This window comes from Amphibalanus amphitrite, unplaced genomic scaffold (assembly GCF_019059575.1).
Source record: "Amphibalanus amphitrite isolate SeventyFive unplaced genomic scaffold, NRLGWU_Aamphi_draft 000196F_arrow, whole genome shotgun sequence".
Classification (NCBI taxonomy): domain Eukaryota; kingdom Metazoa; phylum Arthropoda; class Thecostraca; order Balanomorpha; family Balanidae; genus Amphibalanus; species Amphibalanus amphitrite.
Genome location: NW_024881691.1, coordinates 24,250 through 46,899, shown reverse-complemented (window position 1 = coordinate 46,899; position 22,650 = coordinate 24,250). Strand labels below are relative to the sequence as shown.

The following is a 22,650-nucleotide window of genomic DNA, read 5'->3' as shown; positions in this document are numbered from 1 at the left end:
GGAGATAGTTTTTATATGACTGTTCTTTTGTGAATAGCGCGAGCATGTATATCGCAAATGAAGTTCGTATTATTGTGTTACCTTTTTTTTTGTTAAATGAGCTTAGCTTTTAGTTGCTCTGAAGCCGACGATGTTTGACGCTGCTGTGTACCGCGCGGATGTGCTGAATACAATTCAAGGTAACAGCCGTGGCTTTGACGACAATAAATGCCGTGGAAAATAAATGCCGTCCCAAAGTCGCCCGTAGGCGTCAGACCTGGCTGGAATCGAGTCTGCTTTCATCAGCGACCAAGGCTGGTTGGGAGTGTCAATCTGCACGGCTCTGGCAAACGGCACAATACAGAGCCTGTCGTATAAGGCCACTCATATAATAATGACAAACTGGCCAGTCATACCTCAGGTCCTATCCTGTCATACTGAGTGTATTTCAAAATATCTTATTTACAACACAAATAGTTTCACTCTTAGCTACAGGGTTTTATTCTACACAACTTGGAGGGTAGCCGTTCTATTCAGCTTACAAGTAAAAAACGCACAAAAAGATAATAACAAGCAGCAGCCGAACGAACCCTGTTTCCAAGGAAGAAACTAAATACGAGCGTAAGTAAGAGTGTGTAGCGGAATTTTATCTGTCCAAATACGACCCAGCCATCTGGAAGAGAAAATATACCGTGATTCTGAAAAGTGAAATTTGAAAACCGCCTCCAGTCCCGTGATACCTCGACCGAGAGCCACGAGAGCTCCCCACTGCGGCCCCTCACAGGTCTCACTGCGGCCTTGAGGCCGTCCAGACACCCCACACAGGTGGAAAGAATGAGGAGTGGCGCCACAAACATAGAAATGATGCGCCAGAGGCGTTCCAATTTTCAGAAGTGCGACACCCCCGGTGTCTGAAGTGTATCGTTCGTTGACCCAACCGGTTTCTTCGGAAATACTACGCAATGTTTTGGTTTGAAGTAAGCCACTTAGCTACTCCTGGGTGAAGGCCGCCGGGCAGCGCGGTGAGAATTGAAGGCCACTGTATCACTGGGGCCCCGGAGTGGCGGAAAAGAATGAAACTCGCCGCGATCAACACACAAAATCCCGACTTGTGGCGGATAATCAGGAAGGCCATACCCTGCCCACAAATGGGACGACATCTCAGTGGCAATGGCCCGCAGCTCAGCACCTCCCAAGGCTGTGTGAGGCAATAGCAGAGTGGAGACTGTCGATGCTCACAGGACATACATACGGCTGCACTTCAACAGTAGACTAGCTTTGGGAACATTGCCAAACAAAAGAGACAATACTCCAGGACAGTTATCAAAACGCAGCGAAATTGAGTGGATCTAGCTCCAAAATGATAATGGAATATCAATAAAGAGAGTCCAGGATAAAAAAGGGACTTACCAGCATTCAGACAAGAAACTGATATCACATTTCATAATTCAGTGCGTATCGCATTGTGTTCTGGCCTCCGGGATTACTCTCCGCTGGCCACAACTGCGACCGATGAAAGTGATAAATACCGCCAGAGAAAAACACGTAACACATTTACGGGGAAGGGTTCGGCAGCCGCCAACATACCTAATAACCTCCGGCACAGGTGCGTTAACCCGACATGCCGTGTGGGCTCATAGGCGCCAACACTTTCTTCGGCTATGAGTCGACAGTCGTTTTTTCCGAGAACAGCTTCATACCAGTTTTGTGTGCGATTGCGAACACTTATGACGCAATAGGCCCGAGGAGCCGGAACGAAACGTCCGCTTATCGCAGCGGCCCTGACAAGGGATCTCCAGCCAATAATTTGACATAATTCTCGAAAGCTACGACCGTTTTTGCCTAAATCTCACAGCAGGCGTCGAGGCAAACGAACTTACGGCCATGAACCGGGTTATAATGATATCGTCCCTGAATCTCACGTGTTTAATTAAAAAACAAGATGTGCAACGATCGATACCTAGAGAGCTGCTGGCGCCGTCAGTGATGTGGAATGCGATTTGGGAATAACAGAGCTACCCGCTCCGGGTCATTCCCTTCCTATAAACAGGCGGTATAATGCCCGTTTGAAGCAGCGCGGGTACCATATGCCGGGTGTCATAATACGTAGTCACAGAAGTCGATGTGGCGGGGTGTGGTCGTGGTCATTAGTGTCCTGTATCCACAACTTTGTTATCCTCATTCTGTGTCTTCCATGTGAAATCCCAGCACAATTCAGGACCTCATTCTGTGTCTTCCATGTGAACTCCCAGCACAATTCGGGACTCATCAAATATCACCAATACCATCCGAGACTTCAAACCCAGTAAAATCCTCCCCGACGGTTCCAAGAGCACAACCCAATGAAAAAGCAATCACCATTTCCATCATAATGTAATCCATAGAATATAGAGGAAGGACAGATAACCGACCATTTTCCAGTGCGGCGGCCGCGGTGCGCTCACCACTTTTTCTTGTTCTGCTTCTTCTTCTTCTGGGCGTTTCGGGCCATCTGGCGGGGTCCGGCCGTCTGGTCGGGCAGGGGCGCCGCCTTCTGCTGTACCGCCGTCTTGGTGATGTCGCTGAGGGGAAGGACGGGGGGACGGGGGTCAGTGGGGTCGGACATACGGGGTCAGAGGGATGGGGTCTGAGAGGAAAGGACACAAATGACAACGTCGTAGGATGACGATAGAAAATCGAACAACTTTGGCGCCACACAAATTTTGATCGAATTAAGTCTGCGTTCGTTCTTTTTTTTGCATGGAATTTCTACGCTGAGGAATTCCTCACAAAAACAGTCGTTCGGGCATCACGAAACGTGAGGAATCCCGCAGGATCCCGCGAAACGGCCCGAACGGCCGTTTTCGTGAGGAATTCTTCGGCGTGGAAATTCCACGCGAAAAACGGCACGTCCGAACGCAGCTTTATGCTCCCGTGAGATTAGGACGACCAAAAGCAACATCGCACGATGTGCTAACAGGCAACTGCCTCCACTGGCCGTGCTGGACTGGCGACCCCCCTATCAGGCGCATCAGCGCCACTGCTCCCATCCCATCCCGCGCCGCCGCTGCTAGAGACCAGCCTGGGTACCCGTCAATGGTTATTTATGGTTGATACTGGAGGTTGCCCTGGACCACTTCATTGGTAATTGCGGCTTTAATTCACAAGGGGTCACCCTAGGCTACTTTCCGTTAGGTATGTACGGTCGGTACTCACTAGAGGTCGCTCTGCGCCGATGGGCCACCCTGGGTGCCCTTCATGGGCTCGTTGCGCCGCCTCTTGCGCTGTTTGAAGGTGGAGCGCTCGCGGCGCGGCAGCCAACGCTCCGGGTCCGGCTTCACCTTGGGGTTGTAGTTCTTGGGCAGCTTGGGCTTCTTCTTCTTGCGCTTCTTGTTTTGGTTCTGGATCAGCGCGTCACCGGGCGTATCCGGCGAGCTGGAACACAGCCGGGGGTCGGCAGCGTCAATGTGATGTCAGGCTCACCGATGACAGCAATCCATTAATTGGTTAGGCACGTAATTAGGTACTTTAACCCTCGCATGTGTAGGGGGGGGGGGGGGTCGGATGGACCCCCCCCCATGATTTTTCGCGAATAACTCGCGTAAAAAGCGGCCGATCGCGACGAAACTTTCAGTACCCTCACATTGATCAATTTTACACCTACCCTGAAAATTTCATGACCCTGACCCAAATGACCTTTGACCTGTGACCTCTTTTCCGAGACCATGTTTGGCCGGAATCGCGATTCTGCGTACCTATGTCGGCTCGCATTAGCCGCGCGTTTGCAAGCTTTTCGTGGTTTCAAACGTTCAAACATGTGATTTGATGTTGCTTCCATGCATTAGGGTGGGTGTCAAGGTCACCTGAAGGTCAGGTCAGGTCATTGACCTTTAATGACCTCGGGTGACCTCGGTTCACTTTTTCGAGCTGTACATGTTTCTAGGCTAGTTTTTGGAGCTGAATTCGAATTTAGCAACCATTTGAACATTTACGAAGTAGTTTTGGTGCCTTCGTAACATGTTACGAAGCTGTCAGAGGCGGTTGACACGTACTACGAATACCCGTCACGACGCCTACTGGTTGACCTGACCTGACCTGACCCGACCTGGTCTAAATGCTTCAAGACATCATCTGTGATCAAAACTAACACGATATTCGTGATCAGCACCCCGAAAAACCCCTCAGCAGCCACACTTTACGACTTTCTAACAGGTCCCGATTTTCCCGACTTTGGGTTATTGACCTGACCTGGCAGGTCAACCAATGACCTAGGACCTTAAATTGGGTATCATCGGCTTCCTCTCGTCACGGGCAACACGCTCGTTTTTTCCGCGAAGCTCTAGCTCGATCAGGGGCCAAACGGCAAGGGGGGGGGGGTCCAACCGACCCCCCCCTACACATTAGAAGCTGGCAAACGCCGCACACATGCGAGGGTTAATTCGGTATCATTAGCTTAACAGCACCAAAATAGGCATAACACATTGCCAGCAGAAATGTGCTCCTAGTCATAATTCCAGAGTGTTAGGTCCAGACGGTCGCCAGCATTCGATAATCTGAGTGATCAGGGACTCGGGAGGCCGTCCTTACCTGGGTGATCCGGGGCTGGGCAGGCCGTCCTTGCGGCGCGGCCGGCCGCCCGCCGACCACGAGGTGCTCTCCAGGGCGTCCACGTCCAGGCCGGTGCCGAGCTGCGGCGGGGGCAGCTCGGCAGAGACGCGCCGCGCCGCCGCCGGGTCGAACTGGCTGTAGGCGGTCACCAGCTGCGCCACGGTGCGCACGTCGCCCGGCTGGGCGCGGCGCAGCTCCTCCAGGCTGGCGGCGGCGGCGCGCGGCTCGCCGCAGCGCAGACTGAAGTCGGCCGACTGGCGCCACAGCTGGCTGGCGTCGCCGCGCGCGCCGGCCTGCGCCTGCTGCCTGACCGCCTCCTGCAGCAGCTGGGCGGCCGCCTCCTGGCTACCGGCGCGCACGCACAGCGCCACGCGCGTCGACACGACGCCCGGCCGGCGGCTGAGGTCGCCGAGCGCGCCCAGCTGCCGGCTGGCCTCCAGCAGCTGGCCGCGGCCCACCAGCAGCTGCACCTGCGCCAGCTGTACCAGCAGCTGCTGCTGCGGCGAGTCGGTGCGCAGCTCGGACAGCAGGCGCACCGCCTCGTCCGGGCTCTTGCGGGCGGCGGCCGAGGCGCGGATCAGCGCGGCCGTCACTGCCTCCTCCGGGTAGCGCTCGGTGAGCTGGGAGAGCTGCTTCTGCAGCGCCTCGCCCTGGTGGGTGAGCAGGCTGAACAGACACTGGTTGACGGCCATCACCCGGCGCTGGTGACCCGCCAGCTTGGCCTCGGCGCCCTCGGCCGTCACCGCGCGCATCCGCTTCTTGGAGTCGAACACGTTCTGGTCGCCGTTGATGCAGACAATGTTGTTGGCGGCCACGGCGAGCACGGCTCCGTCGGACGGCCGCTTCTTGAGCGTCTCGTGGTAGAGGAGGGCGGCGTCGGCGGGCCGGCCGAGCCGCTGCAGGCAGTAGGCGCGCTGCACGTCGATGACGGCCGTCTCCTGGTCTACCTCGTCGTCGTCGGCGCCGTCCTCGCGCAGCGTGTGCCGGCAGAGGTCGGCGGCGCGCGCCAGCTGCCGCTCGGCCGCCTGGTACCGGCCGGCCGCCAGCAGACGGCACGCCGCGTTGTACACCAGCTCGTACGTAGAGTCGCCCAGGTCACTGGCGTCCGGCACCGGCTGCAAGGGAACCGACATTCAGAGGGCGCAGCACGCGTCAAAGGCGCTCAGATAGCAGGGAAGTGCGAGACAGATAGGCATGCATCGGGTGTAGTCTTGGGGTACTCTCCCGTTATATCATTCACACCGTAATGTAGTGATCGTACCCTCCCTCTACTCGTATAATCGCCTTCATTCAGTTACCTTCAGCACAGCATACTCTCCCGGTATATCTCCCGTTATATCTCATTGTTCTCCTCCCGTCTTATCAAAGCGCCCCTCCCTGTCACATTACAGTGTCTGTCCCGTTCCCCAGTCGCACTCCCTCGTCTCCGACCCGTCAGTCCAGTCGTACCTGGTTGGTCATGGCCAGCTGCGCCAGCACGGCGGCCAGGTTGGCCATTCGCTCGTCGTTAAAGTCGTCGTCCGTGTTTTTGATGACCTCGCGGTAGGTCTGGTGCGACTCCTGGAACCTGAGAACGGATACGGAGTCTCAGACATCGACCGGAAAACGGCGGGGCTCAAGACGAAAAACGGAGCATACAACATGGACAGGAAAATGGTGAACCTCCATACATTACTGTAAACGGTGAGTCTTATGACATCGACTAGAAAACGGCGAGTTTCAAATATCGACCAGTAAACGACGAGTCTTACAAGATCGACCGCTCGAGATCGACATTGACAGCTGGCCTCCAATACCGACAGATAAACTGCAAGTCTCACGCATCGACCGAAAAGAAACAGAAACAGCGAGTCTCAGATATCGACCGTTAAACGGCGAGTCTCCAGACACTGAACGGCGACCGGCGGATCAAAGGCGTCGAACAACCAACGACGAGACTCAGATATGGACCGTTAAACGGAGCATCCCAATTCGACCGGCTTACAGCGAGTCTCAGACATCGACTGGCAAACGGGGAGTCTCAAATAGTCGATTACACAACACCCACACGTACATGTAGATAGCTAGTCTATTCCCCTACCCGAGGTCGTCTGTGACCCACCTGTCCAGTTTGTAGAAGAGCTGCGCCTTGAGCTCCTTAAGCTGGAGTGTCTGCTCGGGCGCCTGGCTGATGGCCTCCAGGGCCTCCTGGTTCTGGTTCAGGCGGTACAGACAGTAGGCCTTCTCAAAGTGCAGGGAGCTGCAGGGTGACAGGAAAACATACAATGCATACAATCATGACATCCATGGACCACATATTTCCACACCCATGGAAAACAGTAAAATAACCTTTTACTGACAACTATTTCAAAATAAATGAAACTCAGTCATCCAATATCACGAAGTTTCTTACCTTGCAAGTTTGGCGCTGTTGCTCATCTGTTTCAGAGCTTCATCAAATCTGCCCAGGTTGATTAGACTGATGATCTTATATTGCAGAGCCTTCAGAGCAGTCTTGTCCATTGAGAGGACTGTAAACAAAATGGTTAGATTGTGAGGGATCTAGGTATCAGAGCTTCTCAGATGTTGATAATTTTGAATGCAATCATATAATTTGGATTAAACAGAATTATACTGAAAAATGGAGTAGGGCTGCAAAAACATAATGTACAAGTTTAGAGAAATGTGATTAAAACTAATAAATTAGGCAAGCATATGTTTTTCTTTAACCCTGGAAAATGAGTAGCTATCATTCAACATCAAATCATTAAAACTTACTTTTATTGGAGATTTTGATAATCTTCTCATATTCATCTGCTTGTCCCAAGGTGTTAAGTTCAGCATAGAGGCCTGTTAAGGCTGCATTTAAGCCTTCTTTCTTCTTTGAAGCCATCTTACAAAACTTAAGTTGGTCTACAGCTGGAAAGAAACAACACATAGAATGGCATCAAATTAATGGCTTCAACAAATATTCATCTACAAAACCAAGCTCATCAATACGGCCCATACCAAGGCTGTCTCTAAAACACAAAACCAGTGACACTGGATATAAATATACAGCCATTCAATAAGCATACTCAATCTCATGCACAAACTGTCCCTTGCAATACTTGCTATCTCAAGCCTACTATAACTTGAACTTCTTTATAGATTTAATTCAAATGATTGAATAGACAAATTTAGGGCCAGAAATGTGCTAAGCTTCATCACAGTTCATTGCATAAGCACCAAACCCACCATTCTATTGTGCACTTTGTGGTAACTGAAAAATTTAGATACCAATTACCAAAGCTAAACATGTACATCAAAGCTCGGTCTGCTTGGACAGACACAGCCTGTTCCAGTCTACTGAATTCAACTGGCTGTGGCTGCTACCACCAGCCAGAAAATCCCCATCATGGGTATAATAATGTAGAGCATCAGACTTCAGAGGGACTCAAGTCACAACTGAGCTCTCACTCCCGGGACCCCTCGGCCCTGTTCAACGGCATGACGCTAGTTTACTACGCTACACAGCAGTGGCGCAGCCAGAACTCTGGCGACGGGGGTGAGAGACGTTCGCGATGGGCCCCCCCAGCAAAGTGGGGCCCCCTCAACCAAATGGGGGTCCCTTACCAACAACGAAAGGTCAGATCATTGTCATCATTACCAGTCAAATCGGGGAAAAGGACAAATATCTCTTGATCTGAAGAGGCACGTAAAAAACAACAGCATATTTACAGAAACACGACCATTCTGCCCATATTTGATGGACAGCGTGCAATTGATGGCAAGCGGCCACTCAAAGGGTCGGGCTAGGTCAAAAGGCTTTTAAAAAAGCTCAACGTCAGTTTTTCGACTATTACTTTTGATATAGGAGACGAGGTAGAGTTATGACATTGTCTTGAAGGTGTTAATCATCCATTACGGATCGGTTGATGACCATCATGAACTTCTCAAGTAAGGGCATGACCTTGATCTGCGGTCCCATTTTGAAGTTGAACTTTTTATGTGAAATTATAGGTAGCTCATTCGATGCATGTTAACAAGAGAATGATGACAAAGTAAATGTCTCAAAGTTTTTCTCACCAAAGTCCTTGCAAAAATTCTTAGCAAAACTGTTTTGGTAAAATGCGACTATTTAGATGGTTTTGCCGGTTTTACCCTCTGCTCTGTTGCCAAGCCATTGATATGAGGCATTGAGGTCAAATCTTAAAAGCGAAAGCGTTTTGAAAGGCCTATCGAATGAGTTGTTCCGCAAAGCTCTAGCTCTTTGGTTCACGAGTTATACGGTTATTTGTGAAAAATATAAAAACAAGAATTTTTTCGTCGTAATCTTGTCTTTGTGTTTATCATAATTTTATCATAATTTCATCTTCAATGACCTCAGCGATGACCTAATCGAAAAATAACCTCTACGATTCTGAAGCATCCTATAGCTATCCGTTGCTTTTCTCGTCTTTCTAGCCGTCTTAAATCATGATCGGGTTTGGCCGATACGCCCCCCCCCCCCCCATGGCTGATTGCACGAGTTAGAGAGCTATCGAACCCACTTTCAGCGCGCTATAGCTTTTTATGTCCTCGAGTGTCGAAATAGGCGAAACTTTTCTTTCGATGAACGTGATGACGTGTGCTTTGGCCTGAACTGCAATATGACTGAAGTAATTTCTCCATGATTTTCGACGCTCTTTAGAAAGCCGCCTACCGCCGCACTTGTCGCTACGTGACCCTGGAGTCAGGTTAGAAGGGAATATTCAAATACCCCTCAGGGGCGTAAAACTGGAAGGCCTGGGGCCCTGCTCTGCGGGGCGCGGTCGAGCTAGGCTAGAGCCAGTTTGGGATATTATATTTACAAGCCCACAAGTAAAGCCCTCAAGCCCTCAAGCCCTCAAGAACCTGCATAGAGCACAGGCCTTCCAAGACTTCGGGGTTTAGATATCGACAATCGACATGGTCTTTTGAGGCCTGCGTGGTGGTATCAGAGGTCGGTGGGCATCTCAAAAGCCGGTGCAGGAGCCTCAGGTGTCAGTTTGGAGCCATCATGGACCGGTGTGGGGTCCTGATAAATACCTAGGCGTCAAACCCCTAGACGTCGGGGTGGGGCCGGGCGGTGAGGCAGGCACAGGCCTGAGTTCAGATGTCGGCTTGGCAGGGCCCTGCATGGCTTTCTCAGAGGCTGACATATCGTACTGCGGGACCTCCATCATAGGCGGCGGAACGGGGAGGGCACCGTGCCCCCCTTTGATTTTGGCATTTTAACATTAGCCCTATGGGCGTTGCATGGAAAGAATGGGACCAAAAGTCGGCAGTGCCCCCCCCCCTTAATTGAAGGTGTTCCGCCGGTTCTGACCTCCATGAGCCTCAAAAACCTCTATGGGCCCCCTCACGCTTGGGTTACTAGCTTCCTGAAGCATAAAATCTCTGAGTCTTGAGATGGGCCCATTAGACATGAACTGGGCCATCAATATACATGTGGTGAGTTGACCTATATCAAACATGATATCAGCTCAATCAGGATTGCGGTAGCCCCTCTCAGACCCAGACCAGGCACGGAGTACGGACCCTCCCACACATAAGATGATCCTTTCATTCCTGGAATGTCTTCTCAGGCCTGAACTGGGCCCTCTCAGACCTGAAATGGGCCCTTCTCAGGCCGGAAGTAGACTCTCAGGCCTCAAATAGGCCCTCTAGGGCCTGAAATGGGCCCTCTCAGGCCTGACATTAGCCCTCTCAGACCTGAAATTGGCCCTCTCAGACCTAAAATGGGCCCCCTCAGCCCGGAAATGGTCCCTATCATGTCGAAAAGCGCCCCCTCATACCGTAACTGGGCCCTCTCAGGTCTGAAATGGTGCCTCTTATGCCTGAAATGGGCCCCTCTCAGCCCTCAAACGGGCCCTCTCTGGCCTCAAACGGGCCCTCTCTAGCCCCAAACATGACCTCTAGGGCATGAAATGGGCCCTCTCAAGCTTGAAATGGGCCCCCTCAGGCCTGAAATGGCCCCTCTCAGGCCTGAAATCATGACGTTTATAGGCGGCTCTGGAACCGAGCGAAGCTAGTTCTGTCTCGTGCGCGCAGGTCCTACTTAACAGAGTCTTTACACTGTGATGCGAAACATTTTTGGAATAGACTTAAGCGATTTGGTGCTAACCTATCTGCGAGAGGCTCTGCAGGCGCACAGTCACCAGACCGTGATGTGCTGAGCGCCGACCAGCTCAACGAGTATTTTGCCGGTGTCGGCGCTCGTGTGGCAGCTGAGGCCGCGCGGGCCGCGCAGGGGACCGAGACCCCCGCTGCCGGCCCGCGGCCTCCCAGGGTATGTGCGAGCGCCTTCGCCCCTCAATGCATAACGCTGCCAGACCTGATTCTGACCATCAGCCGGCTAAGTGCGTCGAGGGCTGTTGGGGTTGATGGCATTCCGATCGCTGCGATCAGAAGCTGTCTCCCTGCAGTCGGTCCGCCCATCCTTCACCTAATCAACTCATCCATATCCACCCTTACCTTCCCTGACGCATGGAAAGTTGCCATCGTCACACCAATCCACAAATCCGGTGACCCCAACCAGCCTGGCAACTACCGCCCCATATCCATCCTCCCATCTCTCTCCAAAATCCTTGAAAAGGTTGTATGCTCTCAGCTCACCTCCTACCTCATCACTAACCACATCCTCTCCCCATCCCAGTATGCCTACCGCCCATCCCACTCCACTGAAGATGCCATACTCGACATTGTCGAATGGGCGGCTCGCAGGGTCGACGGTGGTGACGTTGCCGCGGTGACGTCAGTCGACCTGAGCAAGGCATTCGACAGTGTCGACCACTCGATGCTTCTGAACAAGCTCGAGTGGTATGGCATCTCATCCCGCTGGTTCAGCAGCTACCTCTCTGGCCGTTCCCAACTCATCCGCTCCTCAACGGCCCTCCCACTCTCCCACGGTGTTCCCCAGGGGTCCATCGTGGGTCCCATCCTCTTCCTCATCTTCGTCAACGACCTTACCTGCTTCCTCCCCCATGGCCGACTCATATCCTACGCGGATGACACCCAAATCCTGGACTCAGCACCCTCCAATCCCACTGGCATCCAAGTGCTGAAGTCCCGGGCCGAGGAGAACATTCAGCAACTTCAACGCTGGTTTAGCTTAAACAGTTTAAAAATGAATGGAGAGAAGACCTGCTTCACTCTTCTTGGCACTCAAAATTCAGTTGATAAAGTCAAAAACTTCACTCTTAACGTAGATGATGCAACTATTCGGCCAACAAAACACATCAAGGTGCTGGGTGTTCTCCTCGACCAAACCCTGAGCTGGGAGCCACATATATCCTCTATCGTTCGGCGGTCAAATGGAATCCTTATATCACTGTTCAAAATTCGCCATCACCTCTCCCCTGACATCCTTAAAATCCTCGTTCAAACCCACGTTTTCCCCCACCTCCAGTACTGCTCGTCAGTCTGGGGTGGTGCCTCCAAATCCCGCCTGCACCGGCTGCAGAGGACCATCCATCTCGCTGTACGGCTCGTCTCTGGTCTCCGCAAATTCGACCACATCACCCCCGCCCTCGGCGCGCTCGGCTGGCCCGGCATTGGTGAGGTCATCGCACGCCGTGACGCGGTGAACGTGCAACGCGCCTTGTACGCCGCCGGCGCCCCCGACTCGCTGCGGTCCATGTTTCGCCCGCGTGCCGCCGTCTCCAATAGAGTCACCCGGGCCACGGCTGCGGGCGCAGCTGTGCTCGACCTGCCGCGGGTTCGACTGGCGGCGACCAGGCGGCTGTTTTCGTATAGAGCCGCCGCTGCATGGAACGGCCTGCCGCCGGAGGTGAAGGCGACTGGTTCCAGGAGACAGCTGGTGCAGCACTTTAGATAGAGACTGACAAGTGACATGACTGATTTTAGATATTTTATGTATGCTTTTGCGGGTGTTGCTTTATATTGACGTGTATATTGTATGTATGTATATGTGTGTGTGTGGGTGTGTGTACCTATCATGTATTGACTGGGCCGTAATAGCCACTTGTGGACAAGCCCTAAATAAACGAAACGAAACTGAAATGGGCCCCTCTCAGGCCTGAAATGGGCCCTATCAGGCCTCAAACATGCCCTCTAGGGCCTGAAATGGGCCCTCACAGGCATCAAATGGGCACTCTCAAGCCTGAAATGGGCCCTCGCAGACCTAAAACGGGCCCTCTCAGGCCTGAAATGGCCCTCTCATGCCATGGAACGGGCCCTCCTAGGCCTTGGATTAGATCAATCGGGTCTTGGATGTACCCTCTTAAATCATAAAATGAGACTATAAATGCTAAGGGGGGGGGGGCTATACAGGCCTGCAAACTGTTTTTCAGTTCTATGACGGACCTTGACGTTATGATAGAAAATTGTCAGGCTGCATAACGTTACAGTTCGAATCGACGGTGGGCCCCTAGGATGAGAGACGGGGGTGAGATCTCACCCCTTTCACCCCCCCCCCTGGCTGCGCCACTGCTACACAGCATGCTGTAGCACTGTGCGGTGAAACGGGGCCCTTGTAGCGGAAGTCCAATGCTCTACTATCTGAGCTACAGTCGCAGGCTTGCACAAAAAATCAATGCAATTTGTATCAGGATGGCAAAACAGTTCACACAGGAAAAAAAGATAAGGTGCTGGAAACTGACACCTCATTCCTCAACCCGTAATGGTAACTGTTACTGATTTGGGCTCATAGGATGGGTTAGCTACTTACCAGTGAAGAATATATCAATATAGGGCCTTGCAGTGAACTACCAAATAGAAATATACCAATTGAATATTACCCTCTACCTATCTCTTCTATAAACCCAAGGCCATATAGATACCCATCAACGCTATATTGATATAAACCTTCACTCAATATACCCTGATACAAGGCCATCTAATCTATAGAAGGTACAGTCACTCCCCCGCCGACCAATCAGAGACAGATCCTGAGTGACGTCACCCCTGATGCTCGAAAGGGGTACTCCATTCCTTTACAACGTAAAAATGACTAACTTAATTTGAAGATTGTTGGTGACACTCTACACATATCGCTCAACCATTGATGTCATTGGAAAGTCTAACTAATTTTCTAGCGATAAAAAAGAGCAGCAATATGTTAAGAAATGGCCGGTTTTGAAGATAAAGACGATTTAAAAACCCTCTGCAGTTGCAGGAAAGCAACATAAAAACGCATCGAGCTTATATTTTTACCATTAATAAATCATATTTTAGTAAGTTTTTAGATATGGTATCGATTTATTCAACAACTTTATTACAATATTTTTATTACTTGGAACTTAATTTCAAAATAATATTTTCAAAAATGGCAACTGTTGGCAAGTAGATGGCAAGTAGCTTTGAAGCGATTGTGGCGCGCCGCGACATTATTGTCCTGGGGCCCCCACATGATGTCATCAAAAGTGGAGTGACATGGGCCTGCCCTGATATAAACCATATGGCGGATACCATATTCATATGGTGGCGAAAAATATCCGTCCCCTGCGCCACGTTGCTCATACGCAATGACGTCACTGAATTGTGAAAATCATTTTGAGCAAATGAAAAGATAATTCTAAAGGGGCACGAATTTGTATTTCTTTGTTTTATGATAAAAGAAAATCGCTTTTCATGAATTAGCTAATACCAAGTTCCAAGGCTATGCTTGCAAGCTCGTTCAAAGTTTTGTTTTCATTGTATAAAAATGTTACATTTGTGACGTCAAATAATCAGGGTACTTTTTAGACAATTTTGAAGCATCAAATCAATAAACGACCTTGGCCAAACTTTTGTTTATTTACCCAAGATTCTTACAAATATTTTCCAGCCAAATGCTGCAAGATATATGGCTAGGTCAAGGTACTGAGAGCTGTATTTGAACCAAATTTGATCCATTTACACCACAGGAGTATTCGGCAACAAAGGTATGTATACATACCTTTGTTGTACCTTTGTTTTGTTGTTGTACCTATGAATGCTATTATAATAGCATTCATCTTTTTATTTCTATGCTGCTTAGATTGAGGTGCATCTTGATCTTGCCATCCATTACACATCAACATGATCATGATTCATGGATTAGGCATTTCTTATCCATGATCTTCAATAAGATCATGGATTAATAGGTACTTAATACATGGATTAATACAATGCACTGCTTCATCCATGACCTAATGATGAGACATATAACACTCTGATCCGGGATGTGACTTCGGCTCGCGCTTTCACGGAGATCGGACGTGTCAAATCGAGCTCTCACTCTCACAGGACCCAATCAGTGCACACATTAGTTAGGTACCCACGGCACAATTTCAACTGTCTCGGCGTATCTTCATGAGCGAAGATGCCAGTCCAGAGGTCACCTCCAATGTCGAAACCACAGCGGACCGCAACTGAAAATGCACTCAATTCGACGATCGCAAATGGATCTACAGCGACGCCATCGACGCCGTCGGATGCAAATGCGGAGGCCGGCGGCGGCGAATCTGGAGGCGGCAACGAGGTGAATGATTTTGTTGCCGAAGGAGCTAAAGGAGGTAAGGCAGGGAACTGTGCTATTTCTGAACCGTGTGGAATATTTGAGCTAGGCTCCAAGGAAAACCAGACAGATAAAATAAAAGAAGTGGCTGGTGCTGTCGCACGAGCCCCCCAACTGAGCTCACTTGCAACAGATTCCACAGAGGATGAGGCTCCCAAAATTAGGAGGCTCAGTAGTGACGCCTATAAACTGTGGGGCTCAAGGTCTTCAAACACGAGCCCTGATCCGGATGTAACAAACTTTGACAGAAACTCATGCAAGGGTGGTCCGAGCAACCCAATCTGTGACACTGATGTGAAGGATGGGGAAATGGGTGTACAGTGCTGCACGTGTGATCGCTGGTTCCATTCTAAGTGTCAAGGCATTTCAAAGCAGTGCTACAATGCCCTTGTGAAGCACAAGGTGTTATCTTGGCATTGTTCTGCCTGTAAACAAGCCCTCAAAACTAAGGGCAAGAGTGATGAGGACAACAGGCTTTCTAAGCTGGAGTCAAAGCTCGATGCATTGATTGATTTCATGCAAACAGCATTTGCAAAGATTGATGCCAACAGTCACAACGAGCACTGTGAGACACAGAGTGGTGTCAAGCAGCTGAAAGATCATGTAAATGAACGAATGGAAAAGGTGGAGAAGGTCATGCGTGCTCATGCCAAACTCATCGGGGATCAGGAGACACTGTTACAGCACTCCTTCAAGAAAATCCAGGATGATAGGGCGTCCTACGCAGAGGTCATCAAGGGCAGCGCTGAGGTGATGCAAAAAGCAGCCAAAAAGTTTGAAGCGATTCCATCCCAAGGGAAGGAGAATACCAGCCTCTGCACTGAGAAGGCAATAGCAGGTGTCTTTGATGACTTCTTAGAAAAAGAGAAGCGCAAGCTGAATGTGGTAGTGCATAACCTCCCGGAGCCAACAAGTGAGTTGTATGCTGAACGAGTGGAAGCAGACAAAGAAAAGGTTAAGGAGGTAATCCGTGATGCTATGCATCTCAATGTGAGAGTAACAAAGGCATACAGGGTCGGCAAGCCGGGTCAGGAGAAGCCACGACTGTTGATAGTGGGACTTGAAAACACTGAGGTTAAAAGTGATGTGCTAAAACTGGCACCTCAACTACGGTCGACAGATCTCTGGAAAAATGTATACCTTTCACCTGACCTTACCTGGAAAGAGAGGGAAGAGGGTAGACGCCTCCGAGAGGAGCTACGAAGGAGGACAGATGCAGGTGAAGTGAACCTCACCATCAGGAAGGGTCGGCTTGTGACAAGAAAACTGGACCTGACTCGGACAGTGGAAGCTGAACTTGTTCGGGGTAGGCCACAAGGTGCTGTAGCACCCCAGCAACATGCTACATCTCAGAGGCAGACCTTGACAACCCCAGGGACGGCCCAGACGGGTCAGACCCCGGATCAGGAAAGGTGCTGACAATCCAGGCCGGCAGGACCGAGATATGAAGAAGGTCTCAAGGTACTGTATGCAAATGCAGACCAGTTTGTGAAGAAACGTGATGACCTTTGCATGTTCATTTCGGGAAACGAACCAGACTTCATCTTACTTAATGAAGTCATACCTAAAGCCCAACTTCACCCAATATCCCCAGCCCTTTTGTCTGTACCTGGCTACGTCATGTATCTGAACTTCGACCCCTCGGAAACCAAGCTGGGCTCAAGTGGTATTAGAGGGGTCTGCATTTATGCCAAATCATCACTCCGGGTATCTGAAGTTGTTTTTAAGGATTCAACATTCAGAGAGCAGCTTTGGATAGAGATGCCGCTGGCTAGCTCTGATGTCCTTCTACTTGGCTGTATTTATCGAAGCCCGTCTGGTTCTGCCGAAGAAGATCTTAACAAGATTGGATCTCTATTCAAGCAGGCTACCAACTCTAGATACACACATGTGGTTATTGGAGGTGATTTCAATCTGCCGCAAATCAACTGGCAAGTGGGTCTTTCTTCAGCACCTCCCTCACACTGTTCACATGGGTTTGTTGACCTGTTGAACGACTCATTTCTGTACCAGCATGTTGACAGACCTACCAGATTTAGACTTGGCGAAACACCTCATACCCTTGATCTAATATTGTCTTCTGAAGAGGCCATGGTTAAGAACCTGGAATACTTGCCTGGAACAAGTGACCATATCATGCTTCAGTTCCAAGTGGAATGCTACTGTCCTCCCACTGAGCCATTGGAGCCACACCTCAATCTCAGCAAGGGCAACTACACACTCTTAAACCAACTCATGTCTGATGTAGAGTGGCCAACAAGTACTTCACAGGACACACATGCTATGTACCTTTTTATCAAGGCCAAACTGTCCGAGCACTTGACCACTTGTATACCCCTTGCCAAGTCCAAACAAAATAATAAGAATATCTACATCAACCACGAAGCCATTCGGCTAAAGAAGCAAAAACGGACACTGTGGTTACAGTACATGCGAACCAGAGATATGCTTGATTATGCCCGCTTCTGCCGTGCACGCAACAAGCTTCGGTCACTCACTCGGAGTCTTCGTGCGAACTTCGAGAGACATCTGGTGAGGAATCTGCGTACGAACGCCAAAGGTTTCTGGCGTTATGCAGGCACTCGACTGCGGACCAAGACAAGAGTGGAGGACTTGAAGGCTGAAGACGGGACGATGGTTCGGGAGGACCGCGACAAAGCCAACTTGCTCAATCACTTCTTCCAGAGTGTATTTACGGTCGAGGACCCCGTCCTGCCAGCACCACCACCTGTTTACCCTGGCCCCCTGCTGGACAACATTGACATCAGCACTGGCGCGGTCAGGGAGAAGTTGCTGAAACTCAAGATAGACAGCTCACCGGGACCAGACGGACTCCACCCGCGCATCCTTCGGGAAACGGCCTTGGTTATGGCAGAGCCATGGGCGCGTCTCTTTCGTTCTTCTCTGGACAACTCCTCCTTACCAAGTGACTGGCGCAACGATGAGATCATCCCTATCTTCAAGAAGGGAGTGAAGGACAGCCCTGCAAACTACCGACCAGTGACGCTGACAGCCGTCCCATGCAAGGTCCTCGAGTCATTGGTCCGTGACCAGATGATGTCCTACTTGATCGAGACGGAACAGCTGAGCAACCTGCAACATGGCTTCAGACAGAAGAGGTCGTGCTCCACTCAGCTTCTCGAAACTGTCGAAGACTGGACCCGTGCACTGGAGGAAGGTGACCCTGTGGATGCCCTGTACCTGGACTTTAGTAAGGCGTTTAATTCTGTGCCTCACCAGCGCCTGTTATTGAAGCTCCAATCCTGCGGCATTAGGGGTCGGCTGCTCGAATGGATAAGGGCCTTCTTGACTGACCGACAGCAGCGTGTGTCGATAAATGGGGCAAAGTCAGACTGGGTTCCTGTCACCAGTGGCGTACCACAGGGAACGGTCCTGGGCCCGTTGCTGTTCCTGGTCTTTGTCAATGACCTGCCCGCTTGTGTCTCGTCAGGGCTAAAGTTATTCGCAGACGACACGAAGCTGTACAGAAGTGTCGGCCAGGCTTCAGAGTCGGAGGCTTTGCAACGAGACCTCGATGCCCTGCTCGGATGGTCTGAGAAATGGCAACTTCCTTTTAATCAGTCGAAGTGCAAGTCTCTTCACCTAGGTCCTCGAAACGCCAATCACCTGTACCGTATGGGAGACACTCTGTTAGATCAGACGTTGGTGGAAAAGGACCTGGGGGTCAAGATAGACAACCAGCTCAAGTTCCGGGAACAGGCTACCGCAGTCGTGGCCAAAGCGTCACACATTCTGACAGTCATTCGTCGATCCTTCGGGATAATTGATGAGACTACGCTTCCAACACTCTTCCGGACCATGGTTCGCCCCCATCTCGAATACGCCAACGCGGTCTGGGGACCCTTCAACCGAGAAGACCAGAAGCGCATTGAACGGGTACAGCGACGGGCCACGAGACTGGTTGCCAGCATCCGCCACCTGCCATACGAGGAGAGACTCCGGAGCCTGAATTTGCCATCGCTCTACTATCGGCGCCGACGAGGCGACATGATCTCGGTTTACCAGGTGCTTCGACGGGGAGTGGATGTTGACCCATCTCAGTTCTTCACTGCGGCGACGACGACCAGAACTCGAGGGCATGAGTGGAAGCTGTCCAAGCCAAGAGCTGTCTCCAGAGTGCGGCGGAACGCCTTCAGCATACGAGTCCTGAACGACTGGAACTCTCTGCCATCCGCTGTCGTCGATGCGCCCTCAGTCAATAGCTTCAAGGCCAGGCTTGACGAACACTGGGCTCACGCCAAGTACACCATACATTCCAACGACTGATGCAGTGACACACTGACACAAAGCTCGTCACGTCCGGATCCAAGAGGCCAAAAGGCCTTCCTAAATTCCGCATTTTATAAGTATAAGTATAAGTATAAGTGTCTTATAGGTATAGGTATAGGTATCAGTATACCTGTTAGGTAATATAAATATGTGCGGGCCAATAAGCCCGCATCTTCAACACTTTAAAGCTAAGACTACGAAGATATAGCCTGGAGAACACTAAATTTTATAGGTGCCAAACCTTCCGCTAAAACCCGCTAGACCTGTACCTTTTGAAGTCTGCCAGCAGGACACCCTCAAGATTGATTCTTTTAAAGGCAATTGCTCACTTTCATGAAATTAGTTTTTTGCAATGAATTTATAATTTTTTTTTCTGCTAAAAATGATCAGCAGAGAAAGTAAAACCTCTTATTAAAAATATTATTTTCTATATTTTAATATAGGAAGAACTATTCAGTTTTAAAAGAGGGAAATGACCCCTGCAAGGCACACATTCCTCAGCAAGGTGCCTTTTTTCGGGACAAGACAAAGAGAAATGGAATATCTTTGCCTAGGGCGATCGTTGGGCCGTAAAAGCTCCTGATTTGTGCTTGTCTCAGCTCAAGGAGAGCTGCCGGGGAGAGCTGTGGGGTACCTCCCCGGCGCTCGAGGCGGGCGGCCCGCCCCCACCCGCGCCGTCCCGCGTACTGCGGTATATAGGGCCTTGGTACTGCGTTCATCACGCGTGGACGGCGCCCCGGCGCGGCGGTCGGCCGGCCGAGCGGGAGGTCAGCCCATCGTATAGGCGGGCCCCTCGCCCGGCCGGCCAGCCGACCGGCCCCGCTGCTTGGGACCGGTCTCGGGTTGGCCCGATGGGTGGGTGGGGGCAACATGTCAGTCAATGGACCAATCTGTTTGCGTACTATTTTGGTTAAAAACGGTTAAAATATTTTATTGAAATTATTATGAAAAACGGTTAGAATGTTTGGTAATAACTGTTAAAACGGTTCTTGAGTTATGCGCCGGGTTTTCGAAAATTATTGAAAAAGGCCAAATTTGACATTTGATGACCTTTGACCTTTGACCTGACCTAAAAAATGACCGAAGCGTCTTCTTCATTATTTTTGCGCTCTTTCGATTTTTGCTTGCCGCATGTCGCTACGTGGCCTATGAGCCGTGTTAGAAGGGGGCGTTGCCGTTAACCCTCGCCCATATTGGTGTTTTGTCAGCCGCGAACGTATAGGGGGGGGGGGTCCAACGGACCCCCCTTGCCGTTTGGCCCCTAATTGAGGTAGAGCTTCGCGAAAAAACAGCTTGTTACCCGTGACGAGACGAGAGGAAGCCGATGATACCCAATTTTAAGGTCCTAGGTCATTGGTTGACCTTCCAGGTCAGATCTCAAACACCCAAAAATGGAGTCTTTTGGGAAACATGTAAAACTCGAAAAAGTGAACCGAGGTCATCAAAGGTCAATGACCTGACCTGACCTTCAGGCGACCTTGACACCCACCCATAATGCTTGGGACCAACATCATATCACATGTTTGAACGCTTGGAACCACGAAAAGACTGCAAACGCGCTGCTAATGCGAGCCGACATACGCCGAATCGCGATACCTGCCAAACAAGAAGGTCAAAGGTCATTTGGGTCAGGGTCATAAAATTTTCAGGGTAGGTGTAAAATTGATCAACGCGAGGGTACTGAAAGTCTCGTCACGATCGTCCGCTTTTTTACGCGAGTTATTCGCGAAAAAAAAAAACAAGAGAGGGGCTCGTTCGACTTCCTACGAGTATACGGGCGAGGGTTAAAATGCACCCCCCCCCCCCCCCCCCCCAGAACGACACGGAAAACTCAGCCCACCAGCACGGCGCGGGTTAAGCGTATTGCATTCATTTTCTCTCTCTCTCTCTCTCTCTCTCTCTCTCTCTCTCTCTCTCTCTCTCTCTCTCTCTCTCTCTCTCTCTCTCTCTCTTCTCTCTCTCTCTCTCTCTTCTCTCTCTCTCTCTCTCTCTCTCTCTCTCTCTCTCTCTCTCTCCCTTCTCCCTGCCCCACTCCTTCGCCCATCTGATGCCGCTCTCCCTCTCACCACAGTGTCGCAGATGGCCTCCTCCACGCCGCCCACCCCGACCACCACCACCACTGCCGCCGCCGCCGCCGCCGCCGCCCCCGCCGCCGATGAGGACCAGTTTGATGACGAGGAGGACGCCAGTCAGCTGGCCGGCGGCTCCGGGCGCCGGCGACTCTTCAGCAAGGAGCTGCGCTGCATGATGTACGGCTTCGGCGACGACCGGAACCCGTACACGGAGAGTGTCGACCTGCTGGAGGACCTGGTGATCGAGTTCATCACGCAGATGACGCAGCGCGCCATGGAGGTGGGGCGCAACGGACGCGTCCAGGTCGAGGACATCATGTACCTCGTGCGCAAGGACCCGCGCAAGTACGCCCGCGTGCGCGACCTGCTCTCCATGAACGAGGAGCTCAAGAAGGCGAGAAAGGCTTTCGACGAGGTCAAGTACGCGGCCACCTGAGCGGAGGGCGAGGCGAGGGAAGAGGGACTGGGGAGGTCTTCTGGACAGTGGTGGCGCGCGAGCGATGCTGTGTAGTATGCGGTATTCGGTGTGCCGTGCGGTGTCTGCTGCTGAACGTTGAAGGTAGGCACTGGTGCGTTGGGCTTTGGTTTGAATTGACGTTCGCGTAATGTGTTATTGTGAGGCAGTGTCTTATGCGAGCACCACGTTTCACGTTGTATGCAAAGGGCAGTGGTGTTTAATCGTCATCGAAGATCATCATGCATCGTCACTGAGTTGATGAAGTGTGCACTGCTCAACGCACCTCAGTCTCATCGTATTAGCTATGTAATAAATCATCGTTATTGTTTCGAGTAGAAAATACATTGTCATTTAACTCTGTCACAAAATGCGGTATTTATTCCCTTGTATCCTAGTGAACCAAATGTTTTTTTTTTGTATTTTTCATCAGCTATGATCATGCATGCGCTATTTTCAGCTCAGTTGGCTCAAAGGTGTAATGCATCACATTAAACTTGTCGGTACCTTCAGCCTCTCATACGTTGGAATCCCCATAGGATTTAATTTGCAATCTTAGTGTCTAATTTGTCAGTGTGCCGAGAACCGAGGTGTTTTTTTTTTTATTTTTAGGGGGTGGGGACACTGTCGGTCTGGAATGCGACTGCGAACTGACCACTCCCTTCCACTGATCGTCTCGGTCCGTCCCTGTGCTCCCAGCCGACCGGCCTGGCTCCGGCGCCTCTCCTGCTCCTGAGACCGGCTCCGGCGGCCAGCCGGGGCGTTCCCGTGAGTGGCTGGCCGGCTGG

General features: G+C 51.0%; 2 protein-coding genes across 5 annotated transcripts; one reads left to right on the top strand and one right to left on the bottom strand.

Annotated features, from left to right (window-relative positions):
- Positions 1–2,337: 2,337 nt before the first annotated feature.
- LOC122384701 (signal recognition particle subunit SRP72-like) lies at positions 2,338–13,423 on the bottom strand. 3 transcript variants are annotated; one of them, XM_043372356.1, is made up of 8 exons: positions 13,238–13,423; positions 7,324–7,464; positions 6,959–7,076; positions 6,668–6,805; positions 6,016–6,133; positions 4,546–5,681; positions 3,175–3,393; positions 2,338–2,540 (listed from the first exon to the last, which is right to left on the bottom strand). In XM_043372356.1, exons 2-8 carry the CDS (start codon positions 7,436–7,438, stop codon positions 2,420–2,422), a joined length of 1,965 nt encoding a protein of 654 aa, XP_043228291.1. In that variant the 5' UTR covers positions 7,439–7,464; positions 13,238–13,423; the 3' UTR covers positions 2,338–2,419. The 3 variants fall into 3 exon arrangements, with proteins under 3 accessions (XP_043228291.1, XP_043228290.1, XP_043228292.1); XM_043372355.1 differs by having other exon boundaries at positions 13,375–13,401; XM_043372357.1 differs by having other exon boundaries at positions 13,350–13,397.
- A 607-nt stretch (positions 13,424–14,030) lies between these two features.
- On the top strand, positions 14,031–22,207 carry LOC122384700 (transcription initiation factor TFIID subunit 13-like). Of its 2 annotated transcripts, none has more exons than XM_043372354.1 (2): positions 14,031–14,432; positions 21,408–22,207. In XM_043372354.1, exon 2 carries the CDS (start codon positions 21,416–21,418, stop codon positions 21,842–21,844), a length of 429 nt encoding a protein of 142 aa, XP_043228289.1. In that variant the 5' UTR covers positions 14,031–14,432; positions 21,408–21,415; the 3' UTR covers positions 21,845–22,207. The 2 variants fall into 2 exon arrangements, with proteins under 2 accessions (XP_043228289.1, XP_043228288.1); XM_043372353.1 differs by having other exon boundaries at positions 14,066–14,367.
- Positions 22,208–22,650: the final 443 nt, after the last annotated feature.